This window comes from Saccharomycodes ludwigii, chromosome II, assembly GCF_020623625.1.
Source record: "Saccharomycodes ludwigii strain NBRC 1722 chromosome II, whole genome shotgun sequence".
NCBI classification, from domain to species: domain Eukaryota; kingdom Fungi; phylum Ascomycota; class Saccharomycetes; order Saccharomycodales; family Saccharomycodaceae; genus Saccharomycodes; species Saccharomycodes ludwigii.
In genome coordinates this window covers 1,991,559-2,016,211 of record NC_060201.1, presented here as the reverse complement: position 1 = coordinate 2,016,211, position 24,653 = coordinate 1,991,559, and the positions used below count along the sequence as shown (strand labels likewise).

The 24,653-nt window shown below is 30.1% G+C and overlaps 12 protein-coding genes across 12 annotated transcripts; 5 read left to right on the top strand and 7 right to left on the bottom strand.

Moving 5' to 3' along the window:
• Window positions 1-337: 337 nt before the first annotated feature.
• Window positions 338-1,162, top strand: HHO1 (histone H1; the record flags this gene model as incomplete). The annotated part of the gene is made up of 1 exon (XM_046080739.1): window positions 338-1,162. The coding sequence occupies one exon, from the start codon at window positions 338-340 to the stop codon at window positions 1,160-1,162; it is 825 nt and encodes a 274-aa protein (XP_045936214.1).
• Window positions 1,163-2,680: 1,518 nt separating this feature from the next.
• TBF1 (Tbf1p) lies at window positions 2,681-5,600 on the top strand (the record flags this gene model as incomplete). Its single annotated transcript, XM_046080740.1, has 2 exons — window positions 2,681-5,101; window positions 5,529-5,600. 2 exons carry the CDS (start codon window positions 2,681-2,683, stop codon window positions 5,598-5,600), a joined length of 2,493 nt encoding a protein of 830 aa, XP_045936213.1.
• A 365-nt stretch (window positions 5,601-5,965) lies between these two features.
• STE4 (G protein subunit beta) lies at window positions 5,966-7,282 on the top strand (the record flags this gene model as incomplete). The annotated part of the gene is made up of 1 exon (XM_046080741.1): window positions 5,966-7,282. The coding sequence occupies one exon, from the start codon at window positions 5,966-5,968 to the stop codon at window positions 7,280-7,282; it is 1,317 nt and encodes a 438-aa protein (XP_045936212.1).
• A 452-nt stretch (window positions 7,283-7,734) lies between these two features.
• SCDLUD_002101 (transcription initiation factor TFIID subunit 14 family protein) lies at window positions 7,735-8,658 on the bottom strand (the record flags this gene model as incomplete). Its single annotated transcript, XM_046080742.1, has 1 exon — window positions 7,735-8,658. One exon carries the CDS (start codon window positions 8,656-8,658, stop codon window positions 7,735-7,737), a length of 924 nt encoding a protein of 307 aa, XP_045936211.1.
• Window positions 8,659-9,132: 474 nt separating this feature from the next.
• SCDLUD_002100 (uncharacterized protein) lies at window positions 9,133-10,398 on the bottom strand (the record flags this gene model as incomplete). The annotated part of the gene is made up of 1 exon (XM_046076872.1): window positions 9,133-10,398. The coding sequence occupies one exon, from the start codon at window positions 10,396-10,398 to the stop codon at window positions 9,133-9,135; it is 1,266 nt and encodes a 421-aa protein (XP_045936210.1).
• A 745-nt stretch (window positions 10,399-11,143) lies between these two features.
• Window positions 11,144-11,713, bottom strand: AIM41 (Aim41p; the record flags this gene model as incomplete). The annotated part of the gene is made up of 1 exon (XM_046080743.1): window positions 11,144-11,713. One exon carries the CDS (start codon window positions 11,711-11,713, stop codon window positions 11,144-11,146), a length of 570 nt encoding a protein of 189 aa, XP_045936209.1.
• A 407-nt stretch (window positions 11,714-12,120) lies between these two features.
• Window positions 12,121-13,503, bottom strand: RUD3 (Rud3p; the record flags this gene model as incomplete). The annotated part of the gene is made up of 1 exon (XM_046081557.1): window positions 12,121-13,503. One exon carries the CDS (start codon window positions 13,501-13,503, stop codon window positions 12,121-12,123), a length of 1,383 nt encoding a protein of 460 aa, XP_045936208.1.
• Window positions 13,504-14,137: 634 nt separating this feature from the next.
• Window positions 14,138-16,825, top strand: RFC1 (replication factor C subunit 1; the record flags this gene model as incomplete). The annotated part of the gene is made up of 1 exon (XM_046080744.1): window positions 14,138-16,825. The coding sequence occupies one exon, from the start codon at window positions 14,138-14,140 to the stop codon at window positions 16,823-16,825; it is 2,688 nt and encodes an 895-aa protein (XP_045936207.1).
• Window positions 16,826-17,131: 306 nt separating this feature from the next.
• On the bottom strand, window positions 17,132-19,933 carry STE13 (Ste13p; the record flags this gene model as incomplete). Its single annotated transcript, XM_046080745.1, has 1 exon — window positions 17,132-19,933. One exon carries the CDS (start codon window positions 19,931-19,933, stop codon window positions 17,132-17,134), a length of 2,802 nt encoding a protein of 933 aa, XP_045936206.1.
• Window positions 19,934-20,537: 604 nt separating this feature from the next.
• RPL5 (60S ribosomal protein uL18) lies at window positions 20,538-21,440 on the bottom strand (the record flags this gene model as incomplete). Its single annotated transcript, XM_046080746.1, has 1 exon — window positions 20,538-21,440. The coding sequence occupies one exon, from the start codon at window positions 21,438-21,440 to the stop codon at window positions 20,538-20,540; it is 903 nt and encodes a 300-aa protein (XP_045936205.1).
• Window positions 21,441-22,433: 993 nt separating this feature from the next.
• RCN2 (Rcn2p) lies at window positions 22,434-23,105 on the top strand (the record flags this gene model as incomplete). The annotated part of the gene is made up of 1 exon (XM_046080747.1): window positions 22,434-23,105. The coding sequence occupies one exon, from the start codon at window positions 22,434-22,436 to the stop codon at window positions 23,103-23,105; it is 672 nt and encodes a 223-aa protein (XP_045936204.1).
• Window positions 23,106-23,565: 460 nt separating this feature from the next.
• COX11 (Cox11p) lies at window positions 23,566-24,525 on the bottom strand (the record flags this gene model as incomplete). The annotated part of the gene is made up of 1 exon (XM_046080748.1): window positions 23,566-24,525. The coding sequence occupies one exon, from the start codon at window positions 24,523-24,525 to the stop codon at window positions 23,566-23,568; it is 960 nt and encodes a 319-aa protein (XP_045936203.1).
• Between the last annotated feature and the right edge of the window lie 128 nt (window positions 24,526-24,653).

Sequence of the window (24,653 nt, the reverse complement as noted above, 5' to 3'; positions counted from 1 at the left end):
CTTTCTGTTTATTTTATTTTATTTTTACTCTTCTGCATCTTTTACTTGTTCACTTAGATACCTTCTATTCTACTCTAATACTTATATCTTTATTTCCTTAATTTGCTTTGTCTTACCCGTTGGCCTTTAATTTCATATTACTTACTTTGTATTCCTAGTCTATTACTTCCGCCTTTCTTTTTTTTTTCCCTTTTTTTTTTTTTTTTTTTTTTCTTTCCCTTCAACTTTTTTTTGTGAACCTAATTTCAAATATAAGGAAACAACAAATAAGTTTATCCTTAAACAATAAGATAAAGCCAAAAAAAAAAAAAAAAAAAAAAAAAGGGGAAAAAAAACCATGTCCCAAAATATCTCTGAAAGTACATTAACTGAACCTGCTAAGGTTGTTGCTCCAAAAGGCCCAAGTTCTAAGAAAAGCTCTGGTCCATCTTACCAGACTATGATTAAAGAAGCTATTCTGGCTGAATCTGCTAAAGGGGCTGCTTCCCGTCAGGCTATTAAAAAATATATCGCTGCCAAATACCCAACCAGTGCTGATCATTATATTAATCAAGCCATTAAAAAGGGTGTTGATAACGGCTCTTTCACTCAACCAAAAGGTGCTTCTGGCCCACTAAAGCTATCCAAAAAGGCTATTGAACCAAAAAAGAAGTCTGTTTCTAAAAAAACCGAAAGTAAAAAGAAGCCAACCGCTAACAAAATTACTGAGATCAAAAAGCAACCAGTTACTGCTAAAAAAACTGAAACTAAGAAGCCAGTTAAGAAGGCTATATCTGCTACTAATACATCTACTTCTACATCTACTACTAGTACATCTAAAAAACCTGTTACTGAAGCATCAAAGAAGAAAGTTACCCCCACAACCAATACTGAGAAAAAGACTGATGATAAATTAACTTATAAGGAAATGGTTTCTGAAGCTATCTCAACTTTGAAGGAACGCCAAGGCTCATCAAGACAAGCTATTAAAAAATATGTTAAAGGAAAGTTTCCAGAAACCGCCTCTGCTGCTTCTTTTGATCATCACTTTAATAATGCCATTAAAAAAGGTGTCGAACAAGGCCTGTTTGTTCAACCAAAGGGTGCATCTGGTCCAGTTAAATTAAATAAAACGAAATCTAATATTTCTAGCAAGAAAGTCATTAAAAAAAAAGTGAATTGAAAAAAAAAAAAAAGAGGAGGGGAGAGAAATACAGTTCAAAGAAAGAAAAAGAGAGTTAATGGCAAACAAATTTATTAAAAGGTAAAAAAAAAAAAAAAGAAATAATTTGGTAATACCATGAAGTTTTTTTTTTTTTTTTTTTTTTTTTTTTAGGGTTCATTTTTATTTTTTTGTGTTTTAGTTGTATCTTTCTAATACTGTTCTCTGTCTTAATTTTTCGAATTATAATTTTTTTTTTTTCTTTTGATTATGGTTTAAATTTTATTTTTATAATTTTTTTCTTGGGTATTATTTTTTTATTGACTGTATAATTTATTAATATCATTTTTATAATTTTTTTTTTTTTTTTTTTTCTTTTTTCTTTTAAATACATATCTCCACATTACTATATTACCTTATCCGACTTTCAGTGAATAAATTTACCAGAAGTACCATAACTTTTAGGGACCTTCTACCTTTGGTTAAAAAAATAAAGGAACAGTGTAGGAATAAAATTAACTTTTTCTTTTTTTGGGAAACTTAATAATTCGTCATAAAGTGACACTGACATCTTCCCTCTCATTATTCGATTTCGTCAATTTTCGCGTTTGTTTTTATTTTTTTTGTTGAGACGAAAAATAGCCATAGTTTTTTTTTTTTTTTTTTTTTTTTTTGTCGTATTAATAAACCGCGTGCTGAAATTTTCACATTTGGAATTTTTCAGAACACTTAAGCTAACTAAATTAGTAAAAAAAAAAAAAAAAAAAAAAAGTACTTTCCCCGTAAATTAGTAATTACTTTTTTTTCCTGTTTTATCTGAAGCAATCATAATAAACTTTAGCGAATTTTTCAGAATGGGAAGGTAGAAGTTTAAATGATCCTTTTTTTTTTTTTTTTTTTGTTATTTTCAAGTAAAAGTTTCAAACTACTGGTCCCTTACAAAGATTAATTATTTTAAGCAAAGTTAAACGCTCTTCATGTTTTAACTCAAAGACCATAAATAAATTGAACAAAGTTGTATTTAATATTAATACTGTCATTCGTATCCAATTTAACTTTCTTAGTAAATCATTTTGTACGTAAAATGATATGTAGTGAGTAAGGATAAGCAGGGGGGAGATTATAAGAAAAGAAAGTAGCAACGCCCTAAAAGAGGGTGTGAGGATTATAAAAAAAAAAAAAAAAATAATTTAAAAAAAAAAAATATTAAAAAGCAAAAAGCAAAAATCAATTCTTTAACCTTAATTTTCTATTTACTGTATCAAGAAAAATTATGGTTTACACTTCAATGACAGAGTTTTTTTTTTTTTTTTTTTTTTTTTTTTTCCTTTTTCTTTATTACTAAATAATTAATATGTTGAATCCTTTAAGCTCTTTAAACATCTGCCGTTTGTTTCACTTATATTTTCTTCGGTGTAAAAAGAACTATTAAAGTGGTAACTGTGTGCTACAGACTATATATAAAAAAAAAAAAATATTACTCAGCAACGATATAATATTTCCTCAACAGAGATTTGCAGATAAACATACGCTTAAATTATGACAGGTAAAATGGAAATAGATCCCAGTATTGATTCTAGTAGTGATATTGCTACTACTGCTACTACAAACACGAACATAACTGCTGAAGATACTTCATCTTTGGTACCCAAGAAAACTACAACTGGCACAACACAAAATGATGGCATCAACGGAGATCTAAATAGCGGGAAGGGTGTTGATAACAAAATGGCCAACATTGTGACGGATGGGGAAGACAGACAAACATCCTCTGACACCGAAATTATACCCATACAAGAAAGTTTAACTAAAACCGTAAGTACAATTGTAAACAGTGATACAGAGGCAAATAACACGCCAATAGAAAATACAGAGCCAATAAATAATGAGTACTCTTCTGCCACTAAAGAATATTCGGGATTTTTTGAAAAGTTACCCTTAAAGACCCACTTAACCTTTAATTCCTATGTTTTATTGAACAATCTATCCTCTCAAATTCTTGGGGTTTTCTTAAATAATAACCCTGAAACAGTCTTAGATTTATTATTTTCAGACGTTAACGACCAGACAAACGTGAATCACACAAACGTGAAAACATTTGATATACTATTAAATATCTTCCAGTCTGTATTAAAAATATATGGCAAACCTGATCATGAGTCACCATTCATTACCCTAGAAGATATAATACCTGGTATTTGGGATACTGATGTGGATAAGAAAACACTATTTTTAAACTCTCAAACATTTATAAGATTTGCTAAACAATTATCCATAACTGATAAGAGCAACGGCACTACGCAGAAAAACAATTCTGCGTTGATAACTTTAGAATTAAAGAAAAAATTATTGGTGGCTCTACATAAGACCAATATGACTATTTATATATTATCATTTTTAGGTTTTTATCCTTACGGTTTTAAATTGATCAATCGATATTTCTTAGATGTTTTAAATGGGTCAAGCGTATTGAAAACTAGTTTTTACACCATAGATGGAAATAAAAAGCAAAACCAAAGTGGTGGAAATAATAAGAATAATGATAGGAACGATGATGATTACAAAGATGAAGAGGAATGTGATAACAACAATACTTTACTTTCCAATAGCATCACAAATGGTGAGGAAAATGTTGCCAGTCTGGGTAATCTAGGAACCAAGTTATTAAAATCACAGGGAGTTATATTTTTAGATCTTAAAACACAAGCTTATATATCATCTATTGAACATGAACTTTCAATGCTATCTAATGCAGATGCTACCAAAACACCTAATGAAGAAACAAATATTTCGTCTGAAATTATAAGCAAAGAATTACGGTTGCGACAACTGAATGAGATTTTTAACTTGGATGAAATAAAAAAAGATTTGTTAAGTAGAAAAAATGGCAAATATGCTAATTTATCACCAGGAGAAAGAGAATTTATGACTAAATGTGGGAATCGTAAGGATCATTTAATTAGTTTTGATACTTTTAAAAGTTTATCTTCAGAATACGAATGGACAGACTTTTCAAGAGGAATGTTAAAATTTATTACCAAGGAATTGAAGTATATATTGCTAGTGGATATTGAAGGCAATTGTAGTAATACCAGTAATGAAAATGATAATAGAAGCAATGAGAATGGCAGTGAAAATACTAATATTAATAATCTTACTGATATAAAAAACATCGGTGGTATAAATAACAGCATTTTATTGCCCACCAGTGAACTTGATAATATCACTCAGACCACGAATAATGATAGTAATACTAATGGATACTTAGGGGTCTTAAATCCAAACACATCTAAAAGAGCTATAACAGCTGTTGTTGAGGATAATGATCAAGATGAACAAAACCAAGAACAATCTGCATCCAAACGCAAAAGGGGTAGGAAAAGGAAAGAACCCTCAAATAATTATGAGCTTATTCCAAAAACAAAACAAAAAAGATTATGGACCAGTGAAGAGGAAGACGCATTATTAGCGGCTTTAAAAGTGTGCGGTCCTTCTTGGTCCAAGATACTCGATTTATATGGTGCTGGTGGGAAAATATCTGAGCAATTGAAAAATAGATCACAAGTTCAATTAAAAGATAAAGCAAGGAATTGGAAAATGTTTTTTTTAAAAACGTCATTGCCAGTTCCATCTTATTTAAAAACAGTCACCGGTGGGTTAGAAAGAACCGAAAGACAAAAGCAAAAGAACAAGAAACAATCGAATGTCAAAAAGACTGATGCTTTTACAAATAAAACTCCAAAAAGAATCCAAAAAACCACTATCAGAATGGATTTGACCAAGTTTGAAATTAATGAAAAAGATTGGGAAAATGCGCAGAGATTGCATAAATTGGGGGTTATCCCATTTTTAATTAAAGAACCCGAGAAAAAGGTTGAAAGTAACCTTAATACTGATGAGAAAGATCGTGCTGATTCTGATGGTGATAACACTAAAATGAATTATGAAGTGCAGGAAAAAGAAGATATTAGTTTGCAACCAAATCTAGAAAAACCATTGGAAGAGGAACAGATAAGGTTCCAAGAAAAAACACCTGTAGGTATAGAAAAAAAACAACAGATTACTGAATTTTTACCAACACAGCCTCCTGAAACTTTGATTTCAGAGAAGAAAACTGACTCCAATAACATTGAGCCAGAATTATTATAAAAATAAATCGAAAAAAAATGTTGAATTTGACGGTATTCCTTACTAAGCTAATTAATATTACGGAATAACTAAATAAGAAGATTAGTCGGTTTTTTGTCATCGTTCTTGTTGTTGTTGTATTTGCACTCATAATTGTGGTAAAGTGCTATTATAAATTTTCCACTGTGGTATTATGCTTTTTTTTTTTTTTTTTTTTTTTTTTTTTTTTTTTTTGTTTCTATGGCAAAAAAAGAAAAAAGAATTAAATAAATTATGCGTCAGTGTGGAAAAAAAAAACAATTTAGATTCATGTTTTGAGGTAGACATTTAACCATTTTATAATAATAAAAAAAATCAATTTAAAAATAATTTAAAAATCAAAAAAAAAAAATAGATAAAATGAACTTTATATACACAGAATTAATAATTAAATATTTTGCTCATTCTTTAATTTATGTATATATATATATATAATTTTTTTTTTTTTTTTTAAATTGATGGAGGACCTTTACTTTTATGTTATTATTTTAAATAATCAAATTATATTGCTTTCAATATTATTAAATAAGCATGCTGTTATAAGTCACATTTTAATATAACATTACAAACTTCCCCCTTTTAGGCTTATAAGAAAGCATCTTATTAGTAGTTTTAATATTGTAAGCAGCATTACCTACCAATAAAAAAACAGCGATAATGGCAAATGCTAGTAATAATACTCATCTTCAACTTCGACTAGATCAGGCCAAAGAGGAAACAAAGCAACTTTATTCTCACTTGGAAAGGTTAACTAAGAAGAATAACGATGCAGATTTATTTAGTATGGCACACAACATAGATAGCCTAACCGGTAGGAATACCATAGAGTCATCTGTTATTACCAGAAATTATAATAATAAGAATAGATTTTTTTCATATGGTGTAAATTTAAAGAAAGTACGTACATTGAATGGGCATACAAATAAAATTGCTGATGTTAAGTGGAGTAAAGATTCTAAACATATATTAACAGTTTCACAGGATGGATTTATGATTATTTGGGATCCAGCAACTGGTTTAAAACAAAATGCCGTTATATTAAACAATCAGTGGGTGTTGGCTGGTGCAATTTCTCCTCAAAATAACCTAGTAGCAAGCGCTGGTTTAAATAACAATTGTACCGTGTATAGATTAAATGAAAAGGATACTATTCAACAAAAAATTATTTCAATTTTTAAAGGTCATAGTTGTTATATTTCAGAAATTGAGTTTTTAAACAATTCTCAAATAATTACAGCGAGCGGTGATATGACATGCTGTTTATGGGATATACCTAAGGGTAAACGAATTGGTGAATTTTCGGAGCATTTGGGAGATGTTTTATCATTGTCGGTAGATCCTTCTAGTTCTGATCCACGTGTTTTTGCCAGTGCTGGAAGCGATGGCTATATTTTACTATGGGATGTTAGACAACCGTATACCAGTAACTCTATTCAAAAATTCTTTGCTAGTGATAGTGACATAAGTTCGTTAAAGCATTTTGTAGACAGTAATTCTATAGCTAGTGGTAGTGATGATGGATTAATCAGATTGTTTGATTTTAGAGCTGATTGCAAAATATCAGAATATTCTTTAAAACAGCAACAACAACTTAATAATAACTACATACCAAAAAGCTTTGATTATCGTAATCATGATAATTCCATTGGGGAATATAAACCTTCGACAATATCAAGGTTTTCTAACTATTCTGCGAATTCACCAATAATTAGTGATTATGAAAGTGCAAATACTGCTAACTTTGATACTGAAGGTGTTATTTCTATAGACTTTAGTCATTCTGGTAGATTAATGTATAGTTGTTATTCAGAATATGGTTGTGTGATCTGGGACCTATTAAAAAATGAAATTGTTGGAAAATTGGAAGGCCATAAGAATAGGATTACAAAAGTTAAAACTAGTCCAGATGGGTATGGTGTCTGTACAGGATCTTGGGATAACACCGTAAACTTATGGACACCTGATTATGATTAGTCTAAAAAGGCAGTGCCCTTGGTTATTTTCTGTATTTTCTTTTATATAATTTTTCTTTATTGTTGATTTTGTTTTCTAAATAGCTGTATGTAATAATTTGTGTTTACATATCACGTTTTTGATTTGTCAATTAACCATTAAAGTAGTTTTCCATCCAATTTTGAAAGCATTGTAGATCTGAATAATGAAGTTCAAGCTTCATCAATTTACCTGAAATACTGTCAAAATTTTTTTTTTTTAAAAGTTTGAAGATCTAAAATCTGAGAAAGAAAAGGGGGAAGAGAAAGAAAGAAGAGAAAAAAAAAAAAAAAAAAAAAAAAAACCTAGCACCTATCTCATATCAAGTGTTATTACATAGGAGTTTATAATTAAAAAAATTTATACAATACACACCATAAACATAAAGCACAAAAGTAGGAAAGAGCATATAAAGATGCAAACTAGTATATACACTATTGCTCTAAATTCTTTCTAACATATTCCCATAAACTTTTTAACAAAGTCTCTGGTAAACTGAATAAATCCATTATGAACTCACCTTCCTCCACATTATTCTTAATATTCATCTCTGAAGTACGATTATCAGTAATCATTTGCACAACACCAACTAAATCATCTTCATTTAGTTTAGTTAAACCTAAAGCCAATTTATCTAGATCCACTGAACCCTTCATATTATGAGAAAGTTTGGATTTTTTTGTCACTTTCCCATCAGGAGAGCCAGATTTTCGTTTAGCATCGGTGCCATTACTGGTTGGGTTAGTTATGGTGGCATCTAACGATGTCTTAGGAGTGCCTGGTGCTACAGCCGCAGTTGTCGTGGCACTTGTGGTATTTACATTGGCGGTATCCGGATCTGCATCAGCACTAGCCGTGGTGTTATTAGTAGCGGCATTTGGAATACTTGTTGTTGCTTCAGTATTACTAATGCCTGTTATATGCTGCCCATCTGATGTATAACCTGGAACTGGACCACTTTCAAGAAGAGCTTGAGCTAATTTTGGTTTATTAATAGGAACTTGGATAGTATGTTCTACAGAATAGTTATTTTCAGCAAAATGTAAATCATGTTTCATTTTTCTTTCACCACCTTTCTCCAACAAAAACCCGGAAATAGACATTTCAAATCCACCCCAGCCTTGTTCTTCAATTTTAAATGGTGGTTTCTTAAAGGTTCTATTTGGACTAGCAAACGTTGGGTGTAAATGATATACGACTTTGTCAAAAATATTAGCAGGTATCTCATTTCCATCTGAATCTAGCAGACAAACTTCAATTGACCATTTGTGAACGGGGAAACCTTGGACATATGGTTCATCAGGTATAATTTCTTGATGCGTTTTGACTCTAACAATTCTTTTTACGTATTCAACCATGTTTCTTGTTTTTCAGTTCTATATACTTGAATTTCCTTTTTTTTTTTTTGTTTTGTTTCTTTTTGTTTTTCACTCATTATTTTGAGTTTAACTATATATAATTTAAAAAAAAAGAAAAAAGGAAAAAAAGGAAAGAAATTTGTATTAGAGTATTTTAGATTCAACAACAAGGAACGGAAAACAGGTTTTTACTTGTTGGAAATATTTGCATTTTTACTTAAAAAAAATACAAAAAAAAACAAAAAAAAAAAAAAACAAAAAAAAAACAAAAAAAAAGAAAAACTTTTCGCATCGCCTTTTCAAGTTTTGTACAAGGTCGGACAATCCGGAATTGTAGGATAGATGGAACTCTTTATTTGTTAGCTTTTCTTTTTGGACAATTCAAGAATAAATCAATAAATTCTAAGCTAACGATAAATAACAATAATAATTGTCTCAAATTTTGTTGTATATATATATATATATATATGAATATTACACTAATATTAGGCCAACTAGTACGAACAATCCAATTATTTTAACAACGTTTGACTTCATTAATGTTGGCCGAATTTTATATCCAATAGAGACATCTTGCTCACTGATATAAAAGTCAGCAGTTGAATTACTAGTGTTATATTTTTTCGATATTAATATATTTTGCCGAGATAATGCTGGGTCAGTATGAATAACCCTTTTATATCTATTGATCTCAGAATCATCATCCAATACTTGCTTGCCCTTTTGTATTTTCCACTGAGGTTTTCTAATTAAGTCATTAAAATTTTTATTAGTTTCATTATTATTTCCACTAATATTAGTTTGCGGCGTAGTTAAATAATTTGGCTCCTGATCTGATTCCGCAATGGGTAAATCTTCCGTTTCATTTTTCTTGTTAGCCTCTTTTTTTTTACTGGGTACCACTGGCCCAACATTTGTATTAGTTGGTTGAAGAGCAGGCACTTCAGTTTGCGACATTTTTGGTTTTTGTTCCTCATTCTGTTCACTTTTATCATTATTATTGTCAAAAGGCTCCTCAACATTTGGTTGTTGCTGATCAATTTCATTGTTATCAGATATAATATCACTATTTTCATTTAAATCTTGAAAACTTGTTTCTGGTTCAATAGCGGTCAAAGGTGGAATGAAAGCACCATAAGCTTCTTCTAACTCTTCTTCAGTTTTTAATGTTTGTGCAGAAACTAGTTCAAAAGGGTCAATTGTATTACGATTAATTAAAGAATCATTAATATCATCTTCGACCCAATCATCAGCATTCTCAACATTTTCCTTATCTTGTTTAGTTATTTGTTCAGAATTGTCATTAAATCTACCTTCATTACTTTTAACTTTATTTAATTCCTCTTCAATTACCTTCCTTAGCATTCTTTCAAGGTTATCAAATAAAGCTTTATTTTGAATTTTCACCAATTCAATGTCCTTTGATATTTCATAAGAGGGACTTCCAAATTTTTGCGTGTTACTATTAATGTTTTCATTGTCATTCATATCATTGTTTACTAGCCTATTCATCTCATTTTCGGTAATACTACCTTCTTCTATCGTCGGTAACGCATCCAAAAATGTAGCATCGCCTTGTTCTTGTAATAATGGCGTACTGTTATTAATGTCAGTGTATAAACCCGCATTTTCTGCTAAATAATAAGGATTTTTGTTTGAAACAGAAGCTTCTAGATCGACTATATCAAGTTGTTGTATTTCATTATTATCATAAACTGAATTTGCAATAACTTTAATCATGTACGTTATAGAAATTAGGAGTTTTATAAAATAAAACCTGTTAATTGGCAATGTGATACAGCTAATAACTTTCATCATTCTTTTGTTTTCCTTTTATCTTCTAGACTTTTAATTTGACTATCCAATTTTTTTTTTTTTTTATTATCGGTAATTTTTTGCTATTACAAGTAAAGATAACAGAAAAAGAATAATGAAGATAAAAATAAAGAAAACCATTATTATTTAATTTGCCCAAGGGTGACTCAAATTCAAAATTTATTATCGTAATAATACTGAGTAATTGGAATACATGTATATTTTTTATTGTTTTCTTTTTTTTGACCTCTTTGTAATAAGCTTTTGTGTCCATATCACAAAACAGTATTGTTATTAAAAAAAAAAAAAAAATAGCCAAAGTAAACTTTAAATCTTAACTATTGGCTTGCAAACAGTGAATTATAAAACAAAAACATCAAGTATCTTTTGCAATTTACTCAAAAACCAATACTTACTTTAACATTGCCATTTTCTTTTTTAGCTAAACATAATATTTCAAATACTGCCAACTTATTAATACATTTGTAAAATGTAATCAAGAATAGTGAAAAATCAATACTTTACTAAAGGTTTATATCATTGAAACCAAATATATGTAATAATTTAAATTCAATAGGAAGTTTAATGTATATATTCATCTATTTACAAGTTGATAAAGTGATAATTAAATATTTACAAAAAAAAAAAAAAAAAAATTTTTTACCATCTTTCAGAAAATTTCTTTATATAACTTAGAAATAGCGCTTTTGATAGTAGCTTGAGAAGTTTTCCATTCCACTGCCAAGTTTTTACAATCAAGTTTCCCAAATATTTGTTTCAATTGAACGGTATTATCACCTTCAGATTCTTTAATTCTAAGTAATACTTGTCTAACTTTATTTTCGACTTCCTTTGGAGAAGAAATTGGCAACGCAGTTAAATACTCTTTAATAATGTCCATTTCTTGCTCTTCCTTGGCTACTAATTCTTTTCTATCATTCTTAATAAATTCAGCAATAGAATCCTTTCTTTGAGAAATCAATTTAGAAAACAAATCAGATAGCATAAATTCATCGAAATCTTTTTTTTTTGAATCAATTTCTTTATTTTTGATACTAGATAATAAATTTCTAATAGTTGTTTTACGAATATTATCTTTGGCCAACATTGCTGTTTTTAAATCTTTCTTTAAATTAGCTAACGCACCTACATATGCCGCTGTAGTTTCTAATCTTACAATTTGTAAATTAATACGGTTAGCCAAAAATAAAGTATTTCTTCTAGTCACAATAGAATACATGATAATGTTATTGCTACTTTAATGTTTCTTTTTACTCGATTGCTACCAATAAAAGCAGTATATTATGATAGTAATATGCTTGTCCGAAAAGGGGAGAAACAATGATAGCTTAAATGTTTTTGTCGCTGTTTTTTTTTTTTATTTTTTTTTTTATTTTTATTTTTCTGAAAAAAAAAAAAAAAAATAAAAAAAAAAAAAAAAAAAACCAAACACAGTCAAAACAATATGACTTTATACGGCAATCACACATAAACATGCTCAAGAAAATAAATTCAATGGAAAGAGTAAATGTCGAATGGTATAAAACAAAACAAAATAAAATGCTAAATGTTAATAATATACACAATTTAGAAACAAAATATAAAAATAAAACCCCTCGCATCACTGTTTATAATATGGTATATATTCTATTCACCACTTTCACGCTCTAAAAACTCTGTCCACATTGAAACGAAATTTTCAGTTCTAGATCCCTTCTTACTTTTTTCACCATTCTTTTTTGCAAGATTAGGATTATTAATTAGCCCAGATTGTATTTTTTGATCCTCATCCCAATTTAAAAAACTTCCAATCAATTCCAAAACTTCAAATTTTTTTGGATCACCTCTTGGTATTGAAACAAATGATATAAATAAATTCGATATTAATTCTTTATCGACGGTTTCTGAATCACTGGATTTCTTCAACATGGCTAAGGCTTTTGTTAAATGTTCATTTAATATAATTGCTTCTTGACGTAATTTTCCAATTTGCAATGAACGCGCTTTTGATTCCTCTTCAAATTTAACCTTTAATTCCGCGTCTTCTTTTACTTTATTGAGTAATTCATTTAACTTATAAATTTCTTCATTCTTTTCTTTTATTTGATTTCCTAATTCATCTACAGTTTTGTGCAATTTTGAAATTTCAAGTTCCTTATCATCGACAGTCTTTGTTAAATTATCATTTAATACAGAAGATTCCTTTTTCAATGCAGTAATATCATCTTTGTAATTTTCTTGTTGTTCCGCTAGATCCTTTAGCTGCTGTTTTAAACTCTCTTTTTCTTGCAAAATCAATTCATTATCATGTTTACGACTGTCCAACAACATTTTTAGCTCCGTATTTCTATCATTTAAATCCTTCTTTATAAGATCCCAAGCCTCAACTCTTCGTTTATAAGAAGCCTTGTCTTCGGTTAATTCTTTATCACAATTTTTAAGCTTAATATTTAATGCCTTAATTTCTTGTTCCTTGATTTTTAATTGTCTTTTTAGATCTTCAAACTCTTCGCTAAACGCATTAATAGTTTCTGTTAGCTGAACATTTTCAGATTGCAACGATTTAACTTTATTTTTTAATTTCAAATTTTGTGTTTCATATTCACCCAATTGTTCCTTTATATTACCCAATTCTTGTTTTGATTGCTGCATTTCTTTGAAAATCGATTTCATAGAGGAAAGTTTACTTAATAATGTGTTATATTGGGTTTCCACCTGGTGTTTCTCTTGACGCAATGTAATTATTAATTTTTCTTTATCATCTTCTGAGCTCTTAACGATTTCACTAGTATCAGACTTTGTATCATCTTGATGTTTAAGTGATTCTGAATTAGAATGGTCCTCTATTTTCTCTTCGGCTTTAAGTTCCTTTGAGTCCATTGCCTTTTCATTATGATCTATAGTACTTGTATGGTTTTCCTCAGGTTTTACCACTTTTTGAGAAGAGAAGTTGACAGTTTTATTGGGTTGTATGTTGTTACCATTGGCTGTGTTTTTGTTGTTGTTTTTATGGTTATTTTTTTTACCCATTTTCCTCCAGTATATGTTAGTCTTAACGATAGTAATATTAATAATAATAAAAAGACCTTTATTTTATTTTCAATTAATCTGTGTATAGTTTAAAAAATCACAAATTATTAAGCTGCCTCAAAGTAAGCCTTCTTCTAGTTGGGGAATTATAATTTGGTGAATTAATTATTTTATTACTACATTTTTTGTAATAAAGCCAAAAAAGAAAAAAAAAAAAAAAAAAAAAAAAAAAAAAAAAAAATTTCAAACAGTAAAAAAAATCTTATCAACTTTAATAAAAAAATTTTCTTCACTCAATTTGTCCGAAAGTCCTTAATAACAGTGAACATTTCTAAAGAAAAAAAGGAAATATTTAACATAATTTTATATTATACAACCGCATATTAAAATTATAATTAATTAAACAAAAAAAAAAGAAAAAAAAAAAAGAAGAAAATAGAAATTTTTTATTTTTTATCTTTTCGAAATATATAATTGCTTTTTTTCATTACTCTTCGAAAAGTTATATTAAAAATATATATATATATATATATATATAAATATATGCATATATTAGCCACTTCAAATACTTTAAACCAAAATACTACAAAATACTTACATGGTATTTCCTTTTCCAAGAGCACAACATTAACTTATGGTCGATATATCTGAATTTTTTGGCAAGAAAAGAGGTGCCCGTCTTGAGCCATCTTCAAGAAATAAAAAACGCTCGACAACAACATCAAAAGTTTCCTCTAAAAAACATAAATCAACACCTTCAAATGAGAAAAAAAATACTCTAGAAGCAATTGACATATTGAATGATCCAGATGAAGAGCAAAATAGTGACAATAGTTTAATAATGATCAAAGAATCTTCTAAAATAGATAAACCAACTAAAAATGCTTCTTCGCACTCCTTGCTTCGTGAAAAAAAAGAATCTTCTGACAAGGGTAAAGCCCGTAAGGTTTTATCACCCCCTCCTAAAATAAAAGACTCTAAACTTATTAATGACAAAAAAAGCATTTCAACTCCTTCAAAGAATAATTATACATCAGTAAATGAACTGTTAATGGATATTCCTTCTGTTGATTTGGATAATGTTAATGTAAAAGATGTCCATAAATATGATTTTTTAAATCAGGAGCATGAAAAGGAAACTTCTATGCAACAACCTCCAAACTTTCCAGAAGGTGCACCAGAATGTTTACTAGGATTAACAATTGTTTTTACCGGTATTTTACCAAATCTATCTCGTCCAGAAGCTGAAAATATAGCCAAAAAATACGGTGCTAAAGTTACAAAGGCAATCTCCAGAAAAACATCCGTAGTTGTATTGGGTAATGAAGCTGGCCCTACAAAAGTCCAAAAAATTAAAGATCTAAAAATAAAAGTTATAGACGAAGACGGCTTTAAACAATTAGTCAGCGGTATGCCAAAAGGAGGTGGAGACAGTATAGAGGCTACAAAAGCTAGGGAGAAGAAGAAAAAAATGGAGGAAGAAGTTAAAAAGGAGTCAGAAAAATTGGACAGAGAAGAGCGAGAAAATTTCAAAAGGGCCAATTCTAAACTCAATTCCTTGAACTCTGGCGGAGGTAGTAACCCCATTAATAATAATAATAATTCTAAGATTTTAGATCCAAATGAGCAACTATGGACCGTTAAGTATGCGCCAAAAAGACTAGGAGAAATTTGTGGAAATAAATCAAGTGTTCAAAAATTGAAAACCTGGTTAGAACAATGGCCAACCAATGCTAAAAATGGGTTTAAGTATAATGGCTTATCCTTTAGAGCGGCAATGCTATCAGGGCCTCCGGGCATTGGAAAAACAACAGCTGCTCATTTAGTAGCTAAAGAATTAGGATATGATATTTTAGAAAAAAATGCATCTGATGTCAGATCTAAATCTTTGTTAAACGAAACTGTTAAGAACACTTTAGATAATACTTCAGTTGTAGGGTTTTTTAAGCCTGCCGATTCTAAAAATTTAGAGAACCAAAACAAATTCGTAATTATTATGGATGAAGTGGATGGTATGAGTGGTGGTGATAGAGGTGGTGTTGGCCAATTAGCAGCTTTTTGTAGAAAGACTGCCACTCCAATGATTTTAATTTGTAATGAAAGAAGATTGCCTAAGATGAGACCCTTCGATAAAGTTTGTTTAGAAGTGCAATTCCGAAGACCAGATGCTACTAGTATTAAATCGAGATTATTAACTATTGCATTTAGAGAAAAATTTGAAATAGATGCACACATTATTGATAATCTAGTACAGGCTACAAGGGGTGATATAAGGCAGATTATAAATTTATTATCTAATATTTCTTCAACCACTAAAAAGATTGGTGCTGAGAATATAAATGAAATCGCCAAATCATGGGAAAAAGATGTAGCTTTAAAACCATTTGATATCACCCAACAGTTATTTAGTGGGTCTATTTATACGCCACTAGGTTCTTCCAGATTTCCATTGTGGAAAAAAATGGAATTATATTTTGATGACATTGACTTTACTCCTTTGATGATTCAGGAAAATTATCTAAATACAAGGCCTACAAATTTGAAAAATGGCATGACTCATTTACAAGCGGTTGCAGAAGCTGCTAATGATGTGTCCTTAGGTGATTTAGTCGATAAGAAAATACATAGTTCAGCCCAGTTATGGAGTTTATTACCATTTCATTCGATTATTTCTACTATTTTACCAGCTTCATTAGTTTCCGGACAAATGGCGGGTAGAATCAATTTTTCTGCTTGGTTAGGCCAAAATTCTAAGACTGGTAAATATTATAGAATGCTTCAGGAATTATACTACCATACCAGGTTGAGCACCTCTACAGATAAGGATGGGTTTAGATTAGACTATATCCCAACTTTGAAAAATTCGCTGTTGAATCCATTATTAACCGAAGGATCTACTGCTATTCCTGATATTATTCATGTTATGGACGGATATTACCTTTCAAAAGACGACTGGGATTCAATAATGGAGTTTATGGTAGGTCCTGATGTAACCGAACCGCTATTGAAAAAAATACCAGCGGCTGTAAAGAGCTCATTTACCAGAAAATATAATGCTACGACACATCCTGTGTCTATATATACACCTGGTACAACTTCATTTGGAAGTGCCAAAAAGGACAAACCTGATCTTGATGAAGTTGTTGATGCAGATGACAATGTGCCACCACCTGAAGATGATCAAAACAAGAGTACTGAAGATGATGAGATCGATTTTAAAAAGGATAAATTAATTAAGCAAGCCAAGCCAAGATCTCGAAAAGTTTCTGCAATCGCAAAAAGTTCAGCAGGTACAAAAAAGAGAAAAGTCGTAAAAAAATAACTTTTGTGCGTTTTGTCAAATTCATTTGTATAGAAAGAAAGAAAGAAAAAAAAAAGAAAAAAAAAAAGATAAACTTTATTGAAAACAACCTTTTAACGCATATACATACTAACTTAAATTTTTTTTTGCCAACACTAACTTTTCTTCCCATAATATAATATATAAAATCATGTCTTGAAAAATTGAAAATCTCAAAAATATAAAACCTCAAAAAGTACAATATGGGCGTACACATATATATATATTTGCACAAAATTTGGAGTAAAGTATTATATGGGATCTTGCGAGACTACTAAAGCTTAGTCCCTACCTATCATACTTCCCGTTGAAGGCGTCCCCTATCCAGTTGAATAATCTAGTATATACAACTCTCATACCATTATGAAAACTAATCGAATGGTCTGAATCGGGAAAGATCTGTAGATCGTAATTCATTATGTTATTTTCAATTAAGTGATCTAAGAAGCTGTAAGTGTTTGCAATGTGGACATTATCATCAGCAGTACCGTGGACAATCAAAAATTTCTTAATAAACCTAAAGCTATTAAAATCCGAAATAATGGCATGCTCATAACTGTTTGATTCTTCAATATCGGGCAAACCCAAGTATCTTTCAGTATAAATAGAGTCATAATAAGTCCAATCAGTGACTGGAGCAACCGCTACGCCATATTTGAAAAGTTCTCCTTTATCAAATTCTAAGGTTTTCAATGTTGTAAATCCGCCATAGGACCAGCCCCAAATAGCTACACGTTCTTCATCAATAGACTTCTGATTTTCCTCAATATACTTTTTTGTAACGGCAACAATATCCCTTGGCTCCCAATATCCTAAATTCCCCTTAGCCCACCTCTTAAAATTCCAACCCTTATTACCAGTACCTCTAGGCTCAATTTGTAAAATAATAGCATCCATTGAAGATGATACACTGCTTTCAAAAAATAAATTAAACTTTGTGGTATACCTATTTGATCCAGGACCACCATAAACATTAATTAGCAATGGATGTTTACGTTCATGATTAAACTTGGGCGGCAATGTTTCTATATAATTAATGACCACATTATCTTCTAAAAGCATTGTCTTATAAGCTGTCCTTGGAATATCATAGCTGTCAGAAGAGATAGCATCTGTTATTTTGTCATCAACAGTTAATTTTATTACAGACTGATCCCTTTCTAAAGTAAGTTCATTATAGAGTTCAGTAAAAGTTCCAACAAAAGTTTGTGGAACGTTTGGGCCCAAGTATTTTTTGATACCGAACCTGGTGCTGGAGCTCAAGATAAAGTCACAATAGTCATATTTATTATTAGGGTTTTGCAAAATTATCATTTCTGGATTAGAAGTTAAAGCATCAATAATCACAGCATATAAATGTTTGGACATTGGTCCAATTTCATTTGCAGTAAAAAATAAGGTCTTGGTAGACTGGTCATAGCCCAATATTTCTTGCACTTCCCAATCACCTTTAGTTAATTGAAAAAAATTATTGGAATCATGAACGTTAGGGTAATAAAAAATATGATCATACCCAGAATCATCTGGTTGTATTTCAGTGTATCCGGTAGGATTAAAAAATAAAGAATCGTCTGTATCAGTTTGAATATTTTCCTCCACACTTGTTTTCATATTAGGAATATTAATAATTTTCTTTTGTCGTTCAATCCAACCATCATAAATTTGACCTGCATCTAAAGTTCTCAAATATTGTTTATTCCATTCGCCGCTTTCAGGATCTACAAAATAATGAATTGTAGCCATTACTGAAGAAATTCTATTTGTCATTTTAACCAACAAATTGACGTTATCCACCCAATGGATGTTGTATATAATTGGTTCATCAAAAATATCCTCATCAAATTGTGACAAGACGTTATTTTTCAAATCAAACATGAGCAGTGTGACTTTTGGAATTTCTCCACCGGGTCTGGGATAGTTAACAAAACTAAATTCATTTAACATACTACCATCCTTGCTGATGTATTTAGGAAACACATATTCCTCCACGTTCGTGTCGTCCAATTTGATAAAAACTATTTTGTCATCATTCGGGGACCACCAAACCGCCTTATCAGTGGCCAATACTTCTTCCTCATAAACCCAGTCGGTGACACCATTTAAAACGTTTACAGAACCGTCGTTTGTCAAAGATATAACAGTACCGTCGCCAACTACATTGAACATATGCAAATCGTTATTTTCAGCATCAACAAAATAAACAAAGTTGTAACGGGGGGAAAAATCAGCATATCTTAGAAAAATCAGGTTATCAGCGCTGCTTGGTCCATTTTGCTTTTCCAATGTGATTGGTTCTATTATACTAGTTTCCATATCTTTAAGCCAATAATGTGCCACCGACGAATGCCTGTATTTTTTCTGTATATCAGTAGCTATAAGCATTTTGTCCAAATAAAAGGAAAGTTGAAATTCGGATATCTGATAGGTTTTCCCCTTATATTCAAATTCTAAAGGCCCTAAATCTTGAAGAAATTTTTTATCAGCCAGCTTTTTAACGTTTATTCTATATTTATTATCAGAACCTTTAACAGTGGTGTAATATAATCCAGGATCAACATCAAAGTTTAAAGGAGCGGGTGGTCTAATGAAAGCAAAATTTTTATCATAATATGCAAACGTGCCATCAAATACATCAGTTATATTAAATGATTTCGGTCTTTTGTCATTTGGATCATAATAGATCGAACTAGTTTTACTAGCAGAAAAAGTGTTATTACTGCCATGCCAAAAGTTGCCAAAGAAAAAAAGCAATCCAATAATTAAAAATCCCAATAAGAATGTTTTTAATCGTTTCCTAGTAATATAATTAGTTATTGTTGAAGTTATAAATGCATTCTTATTTTTATGAAGGTGATGTTCGCCGGATAAAACTGGAACAATATCATCCAAGTCAAATTCATCAAACGGTTGATTAAATTCTTCTTCCGATATATCATTATTTTTAATAGAGGCTGAGGTATTGCTGCTGTTTTTTATTTTATCGGTAGTAGCAGTCATATTGTGTGAAAGTGCAGCGCTACTAATCAAAGAATTACTTGAATTATTTCTTTCAGCATAAGGCCTGGGGCTTCTTTTTCTTTGAGAATACATGGAAAAAGATATATAATAAATGAAAAGAAAATTAATATTGAAGCTGTTTAAAATTTAAAAAAAAAAAATAAGTAAACTGCTTGACAAAATAGCTGGAAATGAAAAGTTAAAAGGGGAAAAAAAAAAAAAAAGAAAAATATATATATATGAATAAATGATATAATGAAGTAGATAAATATTTAGCGGACAACTACTTTTCTTTTACGATTGGGTGATTTCAACTTCATTTACATTTTTATATATAGATCATAGAAATAGTTCAATATGAAGTCACTTTTTCGAAGCCACCTTTTTCGAGGTTATGAGTTGAAGGATTCGAGAAGGAATAGAGAAAGAAAGAAAGAAAGAAAAAAAAAAATTTTTTTTTAACTTTTTGTTTTTAATAATAAATGGAATATTATTTTTTTTTTTTTGCCAGTACAAAAAAAAAGGATAAAAAGGAAAAAAAAACATAAACAGATTTTTATTCAAATCACACGCTAATAACAAATAACAAGATCATTTACCATGTACTAAAAAAAATGAAAAAAAAAAATTTTTTTTATTTTTTAAAAATAAACCAAATATGTAATTAAACTATATAATAGAATTAAAACTAAGTCGTTTATTCTTGAGCAGCAGCAGCAGTCAAAGCAGCAATCTTTTCAGCAACACGAGCAGCTCTTTGTTCTCTGGTCAATTTAACTTGTCTGTATTTCTTGGAATTTTCAGCATATTGTTCCTTGGTAAATTTCTTTTCAGATGGCTTGAAAGATGGGTCAGCTCTAATAGCTTCATGAGCTTCAGCGTAAACATCTTCAACAGCATCGGCATCAATTTCATCATTCAAATAACCTTTAAACAATGTCTTGAATCTTTCTTCATCATCATCAGCTAATTCTTCCATATATTCAGCAACATGACCACCAAAAATGTACTTTCTCAATAAATCTGGGTCAATTTCTTCACTTTCAAAATCCCAACCTGGAAATCTGTTTTCACTGTGTGGGACGTACAAACCACCGTCGGAAGCACCTTTCAAAGCACCAAAAACACGAGCACCAGTGGTGGTTCTTTGCAAACCAATATCCAAAAAGACCTTAAATGGACGTGGACCATCTTCAACAGCTTCAGTCAATTCGTATTCACCTTCTGGTTCTTCAACACCCTTGTATGTTTCATCCAAACCCAACTTTTGTAAAGTTCTTCTGGCAATCAACAAACCGGTGGCATAAGCAGCAGCCCAGTTGGTCAAACCATGTTCAATACCGTATTTTGGTAATTCATGAGAGTAGGCAGCAGCTAAAACAACATCACCAACGATAGTGGAAGAGATAATTTGACAGATAATGTCTTTGTTGGTGAATCTAACAACCAATCTATATTTTGGAGTGTTGTACTTAGCCTTGTGTTGGGTGACTAATCTCTTTCTTTGGTAATAGTCAGTCTTACCTTCTCTTCTTCTTCTGAAAGGAGTTTGGTAACGAGAGGAGTAAGCAGAAGTCTTGATGTGAGCGTTGAAAGCCATGTTTTCGATATAGACTAAATCCGTGCAGTAGTTTGATTTCTTTCTTTTTTTTTTTTTTTTTGTATTTGTTAAAGGATAATATAAAAGGTTAATTGAAAGTTAAAATGTGCAAAAATACATCAAGATATAAAAGGAGAAAAAAAAAAGAAAAAAAGAAAAGAAAAATGTAAAAAAGACAAATACTCAATACGATGAGTTGTTGATGTATATTGAAACTTTTTTTTAATTTTTTTAATTTTTTTTTTTAAATTATATTTAATATTTTTTTTATTTTTTTATTTTGATAATACAAAGGTACGGATGCAGATTTAGAAACAAAATGCCACAAATACATTTTAAATTGGATTACTAACCTAACGAAGGGCAAGTTGTTAAAGTACAAGTTCATTATACACGAAAGATATTTATTTTTTTCAACAAAAAGTTAATTAGATATATTAAAACAAAAAAAAAAATGTGGCTTAAAAGGGATTAATTTTTTTTTTAACAATACAAAAGGAAAAAAAAAAGGCAGTAAAGAAACATTGAGTGATTTTACTATGTCAATTTTTAAGGGATTAGAATAGCAGTAAATGATTATGATTAATTTGATTTTTAGCGGAGTAAAATAATGATGCGAGAGGGTCAAAAGAATGTTTTTAAAGGCAAACTAAATACATAAACCATTATAAAAAAAAACTAACTTTTATATATTCATTACCTTTTTTCCCTTTCTCTCTTGTCTTTTTTTTCTTTTCTTTCCTTTCTTTCTTTCTTTCTTTCTATTCTCCTTTAACATTCACTCACAAATGCTCAAAAAAAAAAAAAAAAATACTCGTCATCCGTCCAAAACCTTTTTTCTAGCCTTACATCCTCCCCCATTTTAATACACCTTCTTTAAACCTAACTCTACAAGTTAAAGGCTCCAACTTTCTATCTACCCAGTATATTGTTTACATACCCATAAGAGCTATATATTCATACTAGTACACACCTTATATCAACTATCTAACCATGAGCACGGTCAACAATAACATCAAACCTAAACAACAAATACTAATTACAGATATTCCTAAGGAACAGTTTAATAATGATTGGCCATCAGCCTTAAAAAAAGAGCTATTTGAAAAAAAATTTCCTGAATTACTACCTGACCTATTATATTATACGCCTTTACCATTTTTAAGTAGGTTAATCATAATCTTCAATAAAGAATCATGTGCAAGAAGAGTATATGATTATATAACTGGTAAAGACAACGGTATCAAGATTGTTCCTGGTGTTAATATATATTTGGTTGAGTCCTTATTACAAAAAAAACATAGATCTAAATCTTTTACTGGTTCCATAAATCAGTTACCTTCTGTTATAACTACAGATTTGCAACAGGAAATCAGTTCAACGTTGAGCCCTAATAGTATAAACAACGTAAACACTTCACCAACAGTGTTGAAGTATGATAATAAGGTACGCTATTATCAGGAGCCCTTACCAAAGTGTACTCCTGTTAACATTGCTAATCAGCAACAGCAACAACAACAGCAGCAACAGCAAGCTTCTCCTGTTACACCATCGTTTATGATGTCAGCTTCTATTGAAAACAACAAGGATGCCAACGTTAATAATACACGTGGTAATAAATTAACTAGGTCGCCTACGATCACTATTCTAGAAGTTGATAAATGATACATGCTCCCCTTCCTTCAAATATTGTAATCATTATTTAATTTAGAGTAAAGATATTATACATACTAAGTGGGCCCATTTATATATATGTTTTTCCCCTTTTCGGTTTTTTTTTTTTTTTTTTTTTTTTATTATTATTATTTATTTGTTCATAATTTTTTGTTAAAAGTGTTTGTGCTTTAGTTTATTTTCTACAAACTTATTACTTTTTTTTACTGACATACATGTTGTCTTCATTAATGTTTTAAGGTGTCTTATTAATTTATTTCCTTTACATATATATTTCTTTATTTTAATTTTTATTATTTTCTTTTGGGAGGGGGAGTATTTATTTACATGTTTACAAGTCTTTCAAATTAATTCTATGCGAGACTCTTCACTTATCTAGCATTTATTTCTTTTCTTCTTCTTTTTTACTACGTGTATTTTGTCAGATGTGCATATATTTATATAAAGTAATTTATTCCACCTTTGAAGTGTCGATAACTTGCGGAACTTTATTATTTTCATCAACAGTGTTATTATCAGTGATATTGTGTATACTGACAGCACCGTTATTGGCATAATGAGCTTTAAAAAAGGTGTAATGTAGAACAATGTCGTCAATGTTTCTCATTTGCGGGTCATTAGCAAAATCAGGATCAATGAAAAAGAAAACAGGCATATCAACCTCCTCACCAGCATTCAACTTTTGCTCCTCAAAACAAAAACATTGGATTTTATTAAAATATTGTGCTGCCTCACCCGGGGTAATACTATAAGTTGCCATCCCAATAATGTCTTTATCACTATAATTCTTTGCTTTATAAAATGCTAACGCAGTTTCACCTGGCAATACATAAACTTCTCTTTGTTCGGGGGTAAATTTCCAAGGCAAAATTTGTGACACCTCTGAGGTAAAACTAATTCTTATTCTTTTATCACTGGCTACTGGAACCAATTTGTCATCTGTGAATTTACGACGGTCTGTGATGGGTATGCCCCCAAAACCAGTTCTAGCACAAATAGCTCTGTATAATGGTACTGCTGCATATGCTAACCCCAAAAACAATACCATCACACTTATAAAGTAATTTGCTGCTGTTCTATCCTTATATTTTTGTTCTTTTTCTTTTTTCATATCTCTTAGGCTCTTAATCTCTTCACGTGTTAATTTATTTAATAATGTTGTTCTGGGATCGACTGTTTTCTTGTTATTAAAGGTAACCCTAGTGGTTTTAAATAATAATTGTTGTGTGGCATGATAAGAACGTGCACTTGTAACTGGGATAATTTTATAGGTGATCGATCCCAATAAAACTCTATTATTGAAGACAGAAGGTGGTGATATCTTTTTGGTATGATATTTTGAGCATAATGATAACAGACCTGTAAAATTTTTATGGATAGTTCCACTTTTATTTGTAACAAATTTATACATAAAGATTTGAAATGGTATGTCAAGTTTTGATATAACTGTTTTTATGATGTTAAGTTTATTATATTTAGGATGGATTGGAAGTAGATTTCAACGATTTATTAAAACAATCTAAAGGAGTAATAAAACAT